Source organism: Nannospalax galili, unplaced genomic scaffold (genome assembly GCF_000622305.1).
Source record: "Nannospalax galili isolate Female #2095 unplaced genomic scaffold, S.galili_v1.0 scaffold162, whole genome shotgun sequence".
In the NCBI taxonomy this organism is placed as follows: domain Eukaryota; kingdom Metazoa; phylum Chordata; class Mammalia; order Rodentia; family Spalacidae; genus Nannospalax; species Nannospalax galili.
Window position 1 is genome coordinate 4283690 of NW_008350388.1, and position 12659 is coordinate 4296348.

At 38.4% G+C, this 12659-nt stretch overlaps 1 protein-coding gene across 1 annotated transcript in view; it reads right to left on the minus strand.

Annotated features, from left to right (window-relative positions):
- Chst9 (carbohydrate sulfotransferase 9) overlaps positions 1-12659 on the minus strand; it is a 300534-nt gene that overhangs the window by 267353 nt on the left and 20522 nt on the right. The window contains exon 2 of the mRNA XM_008847654.3: positions 660-875. Coding sequence (XP_008845876.2) covers positions 660-759 — 100 coding nt within the window. The 5' untranslated portion in view covers positions 760-875. The remainder of the gene's footprint in view (positions 1-659; positions 876-12659) is intronic.

The following is a 12659-nucleotide window of genomic DNA, read 5'->3' on the forward strand; positions in this document are numbered from 1 at the left end:
TGCCTCCTACATGCTAGAGCTGTAAGCCAAATAAAGAATGTACAAGGTGCGCCTGGGAGTGGTCAGTAAAATATGGCCTGTGGACTAATTTGACCCATCATCTCTTTTTGTAAATAAAGTTTTATTGAAACACAAGCTTGTCCATTTGTTCACTTAGAGTCAATGACCATTTTTGTAATAAATTGTCAGAGTTGAGTAGTTATGACAGAATGTTATATCCTTCAAAGTCTAAAAATCTTGGGTATCTAGTACTTTAAGGAAGATGTTTTCAAACTCAAATATATAATAAATATATGGAGAATCTTCATGTCAATTTTGAGTATGAAAATAAAAATTAAGAATCAAGAGAAAGTTTCCTGTATACTTTGTTTCTATTTAGGCTTGTGATTAGAGAGTGAATAAATGTTACTTTATAACCACGTTGACAAAAAGAGATGCCGGGCTAATGGGGTGGGATGTACTCCATGGATACAACACAACTCCAGTGCTAAGCACTAATCAGACTATGCAATGTTTACTTTGTTAATGTGCTAAGAATTTGGGTTATGCATATTGGAGATTTTCTGAATTGCTATGTATCTGTAAAGTCACAACTTAGTGAATATAAAAGGAAGATTGTGGTTATCATTTAAACGGAGAAAATAGACTTCACAAGTTACCTGTATGTTGTTCTTCGGCCCATACTTGTAAGTACATGAAGAGAAGCAGCCCCGCTACTCCAAATATAAGCACAGAGAGGAAGACCTGTTTGGGGTTCATGACCACTTCAGATGGCTAAGTTTCTCCTCCTGTCTGAATCTGAAGGCCACATGATTTGTTTCTCCGCAGAGCATCAATCTGTTCTTGTTCTCCCAGGCTACATTCTACAAAGTAACCTGGAATAAAAGAAAAAATTCACATAGTGCGTGTCTGATGGCATGTATGTCTCAACATGGTAAACATTTGAAGCATATCAACAACACTGAAGACTTGAATGCTTGGTATCCACCGGAACAGGAAATGCTGCATTAGCCCCATCCACAAAGGCAATTTGCTATCGTACACTGTAATCTGTGGAATTTTGTGCACTCTTATCCTGAGGCTAGTGAATCACAGAATAACATTTAATTAGGTGGAAAGTTTGGCCAGATTTAAGTTCTTTTGTGCTGTAAAGAGTCAAGTGAGTTTCAGGTTACCGATTTTAAGGGGTGGAAATGTAACAGACTACTTAGGAATGAGGTTTGAAAAATGTCTGTGGAATACAGAAAACCCTTTCTGTCCTCGGTAACCAAGGGCAGTTGGATGCTCAAATCCCTGAGAACATTGCACAGTATCAGCTTGTGACCAATGCATGTACTCTGGTGTACTTTAAATCACTCTAAATTTTTTATCAGCCCCCTTCCATACGATGTCAATACTACGAAAATGGCTGTTATACTCTGCTGTTCAGGGAATAGTGGTTAAGAAATAGTCTTAAGGTTCAGTAGAGATGTAATTATTTACTTTTGAGTATTTTGATGTGTGGTTGGTTGAATTTGTGGATAAAGTCTGCTCATGTTCAGTATAAATGCTTGGTTTTTCCAAATATTTTCAAGTCATCTTGACTGAATCCACAGATAGGAAGGACTGACTATATGTAAAGTTTTAAAATGGGAAGTTTAGTCTAGCATTTCTTATTAGGTAAAAGTAATAAATTTATTCAGTTTACATGGTGATTTTATAATCTTTCTGAAATATAAATGAATGCATGGCAAAAGGTCTGGGTCCAAAGATGACCTTCAACAAGAACTGAATTACTGAAATCTGTCAAAGATTACAAAAATCTACCTAAGTAATAAAAGATGAATTTACCTAAAATAACAAAACTCTGAAATCATCTTTTTTGGAACAATCTTATTAATATATTCTTAGCCTTTTATTTTATGTCACACACACTTCCAAGAGTCTAATGAGAATGTGAAACTTGCCTTAGAAAAATATGAACAAGTGACCTGCATGAGACGCTGATGTGCTTGTGAGTCGTCACTGAAACCCAGGTGGATGATAATGGCTTCAGTGCACTGCAGTGACTACCTGGGGCTCAGCTGGTTAACAACCTGGACAGTGGGGTCACTGTCCAGCCTGTACCTATGGCTGTTCTGAGACCCTTACTTGGTCCCTGGCCACAAACCACATTTCCTCTTTGGGAGAGTGAATACATAATCTTAAAAGTGAAGACATTTCACATAATCCTGTCCTTAAAAATGATCTGCTTTATTCTAAATACAATATAAAAGCTTTGTGGAGAGTAATTGAGGGAGAACAAGGATTTACCTCAGTTAAGGGAATTTAGTGGGTAGAAGTTAAAAGTTAAAAATTGCCATGGTCAATTACTGGGTCAGTTAAAGGATAACAAGAATTCTTTTAACTGCTAGTCTCTTATATTTCCCACCTCCCTCCCTCTTTCCTTCCTTCCTTCCTTCCTTCCTTCTTTCCTTCCTTCCTCCTCTCTCTCTTCCTTCCCCTCCCTCCCTCTCTCTTTCTTCCTCCCTCCCTCCCCCCCTCTTTTTTTCTTTCCTTCTTTCTTCTTTGTTTCTAATTAGCCCAGACTGGCTTCAAACTTCAGCTCTGCCTGTCTCCTGTCCATTTTCCAAGTGCTTATTCCTCACTCAGTTTTCAGCTATTCTTAATAAAAACCAATTTTGACACAAAACTGGGCTTCAAAGGTAACTAAGAGCCCAGGTTTCTCAAAGAATGTATAAAGAAAATAGGATGATCACTTAATTAGGAAAAAAATCCAATCCAACACTTTCAAGCATTTATGTATGAGAAATGAGTTCTATCACAAATACTCACTTTTCTTTCTATTTTAATTGTGATGTGGAAGAGGCCAGAGTAAAAGCGCTGGGGTCGTCAGCTTTCTGAGTCATTTTCTCAAATATTCTTTTCTTAGTCCCCTAAGGAAAGGGCAACTCTTAACAGTTTTCCTAGTGCTTTGAGGGATTTCAAGTGTTTTGATTTTGGTAGGAAAGCAAGTTTTTAAAACAGCAGAACCCAGGATATTATCATCTGTTGATTTGATGGGTTATTCTTTACTCCTATGTTGAATCAAACTAAAATATACATGGACTTTCCAGATATGTGCAGCAAGGAATGGGTCTCAAGGGACATTTGCAGTCTGAGGTGTTCCAAGACTGAATCCCTCAAGGGACGCTATGAAAAGAAGCCAGTTTTCTCTTCCTTTGATACTGCCGTTAACAATGAGCTGACATATTTCCTGGTATAGAAGGAGATTCGGATAGCAGGAAAACAGTTAAACAAAATCTAGTACTAACAAAGAAATAGTTGTTTACAAGAAGAAATAGACTTTTACAATCTGTCTACATAATTAAAACTTATCTCAGAAGAGAAAAGAAAAAAACTTAAATCACAGTGGAGCCACAAACCTGTGAAATGGTGGGTCTGAGAGTCAAAAAGATGTACCCCTTGGGGGGTTTGCAGAGAAAAATTATTACCTACAGTGTTGGAAATAGATTAAGAATTTGCCCTGACTTTCTTCCAGAAATGTTGCTATCCCCTCATGCATCCTCCTGGGTGAGGAGGCGGCAGAAAAGCCGTAATTGTGATGGCAGATGTGAGGAGGGCTGAGCGATTAAAGCCACAAGGCAGAAAGGCAATCTGGTGTAAAACAGAGAGATACGTTTGTTTTTCTTCCATCTCAGCCCATTAACCCAACGTTGGCATGAAGAAATGGCTCTCATTAAACAAAGGTGAGATGGTAGGAGCAACTGTATTGCTTTAAGGAACCCTGAAGGTTAGTTGTGATGGGAAAACACACCTATCTGGAGATCATATATCTACCTCCAAGCCTGAAGAAAAAGTGTAGACTGCCAGAGATTGAAATTACTTGGAATAATACTGTTCTATGTAAAGCATTCGGTGACAGTTCCACAGCCAAAGGCTTCCTGTGCTTTGTGCAATCTTCTCTTTCCCACTCATAGACACACTACTTTAAACTTAACAGATACTGAACAACTTGTTGCTTCTAATTTAACTTTTTGCACCAATAAGAGAATATAGACAACGGATGTATTTTATAGATAGCTTTATTTGTAAATCCATAATTCTAACTTGTGAGTGTGAAACAAGGAATGAGAGTTTTCATGGCTTTGTTTATAAAAATGTAACGTTTTATATTTCAGGTGTGGTGGTGCACACTTTTTGTCCTAGCACTTGAGAGGCAGAGGCAGGCAGATCTCTGTGAGATCAAGGCCAGCCTGGTCTACATAGTGAGTGTCAGGCCAGCTGGGGTTATGACAGTGAGACTCTGCCTCAAAAAGAAAAAAACAAAAATAAAAACCCAAACAAAAGAAAAAACCTCCAAAGCACAGTTATTATTTTTTCCACATTTGATTGATTTCTTACATTATGAAAATATAATTTTTAACACCATTAATTTCCCAACACTTAAAACTTATTCTTTCAAATAACCATGGCTACCAACGGAAGTATAATGGGACTAAAGTATAGTAACAAATTACTAATTAGAGACAATGGAGGTAAAAGGAAACTCCAAGTTACTAAGTTTCATATAAGCTCATGATTTTCCAAAGACTGTGGTAGGATTTGGGCGAAGGTGGATTTAAATTACACAGGTGGTTTGACATAGGAGGGTGCTGGTCCCCAGTTTTCACCCTAAGTTGGACCTCATCAGCCTTGCCTCCTTACCTCATCCACTATAGCTGCATCATTCTTCTTTCTTTCCCAGCCTCTGGTCAGACAGACACCATCAGTGATGGACATCAATGAACCACTCATCTTTTGGTGTCCTCTGGACCTACTCACACACCTTTGTTATGTCCCTGCAGTACAAGGCTCCTCACTCTCTCTCTATCCTTTCCAGGTTCCTGTGAAGGGCAGCTTCATAACCTCAGTCTCTGTAGCCAGCGACTCCTTCCTCTGTAGGCCCTCCAGAGTGATTGTCACCACCCCTAGACAGGCTTCCAAATAGGTTTCTCAGAGCCCATCCATTTCTCAACCCCAGCTGTCCTGGAGGTTGAGATGATACTAGAAAGGACAGACATTTTATTAGGATCAAAAATTTGTAATATCCTCTTTTTATTCCCATATTGTTTTGATTTTTTTTATATTCTGGCTCTAACTTGAAATTCCTATGTTTATCTCTTCCATATTTTTCTGATTTTTTTTTTGTTTGTTTTATTGTTTTTCTGGTTCTGGAGCCCTAACCCAGGACCTGACACACTCAAGACAAGCACTCTACCACTGAAATACACCTCCAGAACTTCCTATTTTACTCCAGATTTGTGGTTATTTTATGATTTTGACTAATTCTTTATCTATACCAGCATTTTAAAAAATCTTTCCTGTTAGTGATTTCTTTTTCCTGCTTCCCATACAGAGCTGAGTTTAACCACTGCTGGCATGATTTGCTCTTGACTTAGAGTTATATTATGACAGACCAGAGGGCCAGCTTGGAGAATAGCTGATTTCCATGCCTAGTCTGCATCTGTCTCTCTCCTTCCCCAAGCCTTGCACATTCTGAGGGCCACAGCTCCAAGGGAAGACTGCCGCCATTTGCCTCTGCAACCTTCTCTTTCATTGTGGGGTAGCTTGGCACTTCCTGCCTTCTCCCCAGCTTCCATCAATGGGCCTGTTAGCTACCATGGCAGGCATTAAACTGCCAGATATCCCAGAACCCATTTCACCACTGTGTATTTACTTCCATTCCTGATATTGAGTCTGTTTTATAGTGTCTTGTTCTTTTGTTTCCAAGTTTCATTTATCATTGTTTGGTTCTGGGACTAGCTTAGACTAGCCAAATAAAACACGTTTCTCTCTTCACCAGAAATCACCACGCCTTTCTTCAGCCCTAATTTACTTTCTCCATGAAAACAGAACAATGGCATCTGTTCTATGTATCTCACAGTATTAGAAAATATTAAGTGAAACAGAATGTGATGGCCTTTTAGACAAGTATATAATAGCATGAAATTATCTTAAATCATTTTAGTAATATATATTTAAGATTTTTCATTTGGTGGCCTGGAGAGAAGGCCCAATGGTTAAGCAGCACACCGGCTACTACTGAAAAGGAGTCAGGTTCAGTTCCCAGAATCCACAGTGAGGCTCACAACTGCCTGTAACTCCAGTTCCAGTTTGCCTGACACCCTCTTCTGGCCTCTGGAGACTACTGCATGCACATGCTACACATACAATTATACAGACACACACACACACACACACACACACAAATAAGTAAATAAAATAATAAATAAATAGATTTAAATGAAAATTAGAAAGAGATTTTTCATTTGGAAGGCATGGGGATACATAAATATTGTAAAAGTCTATTATTTCTATCAGTCATAATGAAGCTAAGCTGTGGCATGTTTCCTAATTAGATATCTGGTTAATTAGGACCATGTTATATTTAAAGGGATGGAAATTGAGATACTGTTCATTGAATTTAGATCATTATAAAATGTGTTAACCAAAAACAGGTAAATCTTGGCTGGAGAACTTTTAATTAAATGAAAAAATGTGACCTTAATTTATGATTTAGATGAGATCAAGTGTATTCAGGGTGGTAAGGCCATGGGCTTATTTTACTTTTTAAAAACAAATTTTTGCCTGTGTGCTAGGAATTGAATCCACATCCTCCTGCATACTAAGCATGTGCTGTGCCACTTAAAGAAACCCCCAGCCCAATCTCTATTTACTATTAATTACATTATTGACCATTCTAGAGGCTAAATAACTCTATTTTGATCCATTTTACTACCATGAAATTCTGTAAGCATTTCTATATTTTCACCAAATCTCTCCTCCCTTGAAAAGTGTAGTTTTAAAACAACCAGTTGTATAACTAGCCCAGGAGCTTACGTGCCCTGTTCCCCCGTTCCTCCAATGATACATCTTGCATAGTCACAGTACTGTTACCAAAATGGGCAGGCAGCAGTGGCACCCTTGGCAGGCTGTTCAAATGCCCCCAGAGAGGTTTGCCTTCTCCTCACTGAAGCTGGCAAACATGCTATCTCCATGGCGATGGAGAACCCGGCTCACAGGAGAAATGATTGCTGTCAACTAGCTGACCTGAAGTAGAGAGATTATTCCAGGTTCACTGATTGGGCCCTTCTCATCACAAGCGTTTCAAAGAGTAGGAGGGGGGATTCAAAGAGGAGGCTTCAGTAGGGTCATGTGATATGACTGGATTCGTCTGTGTTAGCTTTGGAGGTGGAAGAAGGAAACCATGAGGCAAAGCATCCAGGTGGCTCCTAGATGCTGGAATAGAGAAAACAGGTCTCACTCAGAGCTACAGACAGGCACATGGTCCTGCTGACACCTTGATGTTAGTCTACTTCTGACTGTAATGTACAGAACTATAAGATAACTTGTGTTATTATCAGCCATTGAATTGGTTATAATTCATTGTACTACACACAACAAAACTAACAGAATATACTACTATTAAAATACCATTTTGAAGGAAGTCTGAGAGTTGGTAAAATTGCCACTGATGAGTGGGATAATGCTGGTACACGTAAATATTTTGCAGATGGTTTCTTGGGTTTTGTGTTTCATGGTCTGTTCTGCACTTTCTCAGCCATTCAGGGTGTTTTGTCACACATCCCTTTAGCAGACACTAATTTGTAGGTGCTTCTTTATCCAGAATGTTCCCGAGGTCTCTGTATAATTTATGTAGTACCTAACTTCTACTTTTAGCTCTTGTAATTAAGATTTAATTATAATTAAAATCTTTAAAAGGACAAGGATTTGCTTTTGTATTCTTTATTTTAAAAGAAAAAAGTTTTCGAACTCACATATTTATTATTTAATGTACAGTTTTTCTCTTTTAAGCAACAGTAGCCTTTCTTTAAAGACTGCATAAGGCCAAATCCAAAGACCTTTGGGACCATTTGTTTTCATTAGAGGGGGGAAAATGCCCAAAGAGATTATTGCTAAATGGACCATTCATCCTCTTCTTATATTTTACTTGCCACAAAGTCAAAAGATTTTAGAGTTTCATTGAGCTTGGTGGCACTTGCCTTTAATCTCAGCACCTGGGAGGCAGCGGCAGGTAGATTTCTGTGAGATCGAGGCCAGGCTGGTCTCTATAGTGAGTCCAAGTTAGCTGGGGCTATAGGGAGACCCTCTCTCCAAAAGATCAAACAAAACAAAAACACAAAACAAAGCAAAAAAAATATTTTAACGTTTCAAATATTTTTAAGTGTCAAAATATGCATGAAATAAAAGCACTCTGAGGTTTCATATTTATTTACTTGGAACTATAAGAATAAGAACATGTATTCAAATGTCAGTCAAGAATTCTGAGGATCACACTGAATACAATGTGGAGGATTGCAGGATCATACCAAACAACGTACAAGGCACTAGAGAATCTACTGTAATTTATTCAGGACACCTATGAAAATATGGAGAGCCTTTAAAACATGTTTTGGAGTCACCTAGATTTTGGCCATGGAAGAACAAGAATAGGCAATTTATGTGGCCACAGGTAATTTCATAGGCTTAGCAACAAAAGATATGTCAAATGAATGAGGAGAAAATTATGGATTGTTAAGTCAGCAAGTCATATGAAATGATCAGGTTTTAGTTGTTGAAATTAATAAACTGATCTCAAAAATGCTGAATTAAAGATGGTTCACCCTGCATGCTTGGGGTCACGATGGGTTAACTGACAGAAACATGCAAATTAGAAGGAGAAAGTGGAACACAAGAATACTAAGTGGCTGCCGGGTTGGCTCCTTAATATCTACTCTGCTTCTCTCCCCATCTCTGGCTCTAATGATGGGTCTGAAATGGTGTAATCCAGATAGAGTATTCCTATGCTCCTTGTAAAAATAGTTGACTCAAGAATGGCTACTTACATTCATTTCCTGTGGCCACCTTAACAAGTGATCATTTGTTGACTTAATAGGAATGCAGGTCCACATAGTGGCACAGGCCTGTAATTCTAGCATTTAGGAGGCAGGAGAGTAAGAAGTTCAAAGCCATCCTTAGCTGATTTGGGGGCTGGCCTGACCTACATGAGACCCTGTCTCAAAACCCCAAGAAACAAAACACAAAGAAAAACAATAGTAATACATTCTCTCATGGTCTTGGAGCCTGGAAGTATGAAACTAAGGTAGAATTACGGCTACAATCCCTTAGATGAAAAGGGAGAATGCCTCTTTCCCTCATGCTCCAGGATGTGATAAAGTTTTCTGGAACCAGTCCCTGCTTGGTCTTTACATGGTCCTTTCCTCTGTGTCTTTTCTTCTGCCTCTTAAAAATATTCTTGTCATTGGATTTAAAGTTCATCCAGATAATGCAGTATGATCTCACCTTGAGATCTTTAAATTAATCACAACACCAGAGGTCCCTTTCCCAAATAAGGGCACAGGTTCTGGCGGTAGGATATGGATGTATCTTTCAGAGTCACCAGTCAACACTACTCCAGCTGACTCAGTTTCCCTGGCTACAGTCATTGCTCTGTATAGGATCAGCTCAGAGTGAAGGGCTTGGGCTAGATAGTGATGGGAAATGATATCTCCTGTCTCAGTGGCTGTGAATAAGAAAGGCTGTATGTAGTTCTTGCTGTTTCTGGAAACCCTCTGGCTGCCCCAATGAAAGCCAGCCCAAAACACAAGCCAGCATAGAGGAAGGTCAAGCAGAGAGGCCTGCGGAAGAGCAGAGAAAAAGCTCTAACTGGACTCTGCCTGTCCTGATGCTGCACTTGCTAATTAGGAGAAGCCAATACAGCCCCTTTATTTCTCAATCTATTACAAAGCAATTACCAGTGGAGTGAGGAAACTAAGCATAAATTATATGTCGCATATAACAGTTTTGGCAGGATAATCAGAAATAGATGGAAATAAATATGCTAACATTTTTGAGCAGTTATTATATCCAATGCACTGTTCTAAACATTTCATGTTGATAGCTTAATTCTCACAACAACCTTATTTCCTTGCCAGACAAGATCTACATGACAGATTCATTTAACTATATGGTCTGCTCAGGATTCCTAGAGAGATGAGGATTCCAGAAAGCCTTGGTGTCCAAATGGTGGGGATTGTCTTTGTCCTATGGGCATTATGTTTGAGGCATGCAGAGTGAAAAGGCTTGTATTTGGGAATGGCTTCTAGGAATCAATGTACCAACTGGACAGAAAGGAAAAAGACCACAGACTTCTGGGGCAGAGACAGGGCAGCCATTGACAGAGAATCTCCAGAGAGGACTGGAGTAGCATCCATTCCAGTTGGCAAGTCCTCTCATCCTTTCACTTATGTGTGTCCTCTAGAACTTCACTTTTATTAGCAGTTTACCATGGTGGTTGTTTAGGTAGATCCTTGAGTCTGAAGCCTGGGTTCAAATCCTAACTTGAACACTAAGCAGCTTTGTGACACTGGTCAGCAGAAAACATCTGTGAGCCCCATTTTTCTCACATCTAAATTGGGAACAATTAAAGCACCTACCATGTGAGGTTGCTGTGAAATAGCAAATTTATTAAAATATTTAGAAGACTGTCTTGCCCACAGATGCCATCTACAATATTAAGATGTTAATATTTAAAATTCCACATGCTCAGCATCGGGATAGTGGTTTTAAAGATAGGTCAACAAGGATTTGTTGAAACATTGGATATTTTTACTTCAAAAGACACTCTATTTTTACTGTAAGAGAGGTTTTTTCCTTTTAATCATGTTGATTCAGTTCAGCAAATCAATATCCATTAGTCCCCAGTATGAAAAACCCTGCGGTAGACATAATAGAAAAGTCAAAATAAATAAGGTTTAATCTCTGATCTTCACGAGAGACTAATTTAACATATCTGTCCACAATTTGTACAAGTTGGTTCTAGTAGAGCTTTCCAGAACAACTCATACAAAATCTGTTCCCTCCTTTATATGACAGATTTTCCAATTATTGAAAACAATTATCCTGTCTGCCTTCAATCTTCCTTACTCCAGGATAAACAATAAATATACACAGTTCCTTCAGCCATTCCTTATGGGATATGGTTTAGAAGTGTTCAATCAATTTAATCATCCTCTCCAGAAACATCTGAGTTTGTTAATGATTGTCTTTAAATGCAAGGCTCAAAAGCAGATACAATAATCCAAGCATGTTTAAATGGACAAACATGAGAATCGGCGCCATAAAAACTGATGGCTGAACTTGACTGCATCCGTGGAGAAAATGGGAGAACAAAACGGGCTAAAGGGTAGAGTCCGAGACGCTCCTTGTGTCCACATAACAGGGAACCAGAAAACCTAAAGGAGATCCTATAGGATTGTGAGCACTGGAGCATATCATAAAGAATTTGTGACTAAGAAACTAAGCCAGGATATTATGTATGCTACTCATTAAATAAACAGACATATAATAAACCCTAAACAAGTGTGAGGAAAGGACTAAGGAACAGTATGAACAATGGTTTACTATGAATTACAGATGGAAAAAAAAAAAAGCTGCATAGAAAAAGGAAGACCAGAGAGAACACAGGACCTGGTCAGTTTGGAAAATATCGAGAGTAATTTTTTTTATAAAGATTTTGTAACTTCAGACAGGGTCTCCCTGCAGTCACATCTGGCCTGGAACTCGCTATGTAGACCAGGCTGGCCTCAATCTCACAGAGATTCACCTACCTCTATCTCCTGAGTGCTGGGATTAAAGATGTGCACCACCGGGCCCAGGCTCTAAAGATTTATTTTTACATTTAATTATGTGTATTCATGTGTGTCTGTATGTGGGTATGGGAATATATGTGCTGGAGTTACAGGTGATTCTGAGCTGCCTGACTTGGATATGGAAACAAACTACTGTCCTCTATAAGAGCAGTACACTCTTAATGGCTAAGTCATCTCTCTGGCCCCACGAGGAAATTTTTGAAAGATCACGGAATTTGAAATGAAAGATGAGGAGTTTACTGTCCCTACCATTCATTAGCCTAAAGTATCACAAGAAGAACAGTACATGTATTTCAGTGTACTGTGTAAAGATGGCTGAATATATATATTCAAAGGTCTCAGATTTTTCTTCAACAAATTATATATACTCTGTATCTGGTATAAGTACACACACACACACACACATATATATATGTGTGTGTGTGTGTGTGTGTGTATACTCACAATCATATAAATACACTTTAATTCCAAGAAAGAATGAGGGACTTTGCATAGTAGGTCACTAAGCAACAATATTTATTTTCCATTTCATTGATAGCTACAGAGAATACTTCACACTCACTGAACAGAAAGAGTTGCCTTTTCTGGGTGTATAATATAATTTATAAAATTTCACAAGAATGAGCTTTTTTCCAAAAATAAGATAATTCAGGGGATTAAAAACTTAAAGTCTTTATAGCAGTAATTTTGCTTTTAAAAGATCTCAGAAAATGAAAGTAAATAAAAGCCAGCGGCATTCCAAAGGTAATGGGGTATTAGGAAGCCATCTTGATCTTTCTGCTTCCTTCCTGTGTGTAAAGACTGGTTCAAACAAAGTGCTAGTTACAATCTAAAACAGAATGGGTCAAACTGATTTTGGAATGTTAATTTTAAGAATAAAAAAAGCAGCAATATGTGCACTTAATAGCAAATACTTAAGACTACCTCTATGCAAAAAATTCCCAAGATAAATAATTGAGACCAAAAGTCTCAGATTTGTCTTTATTC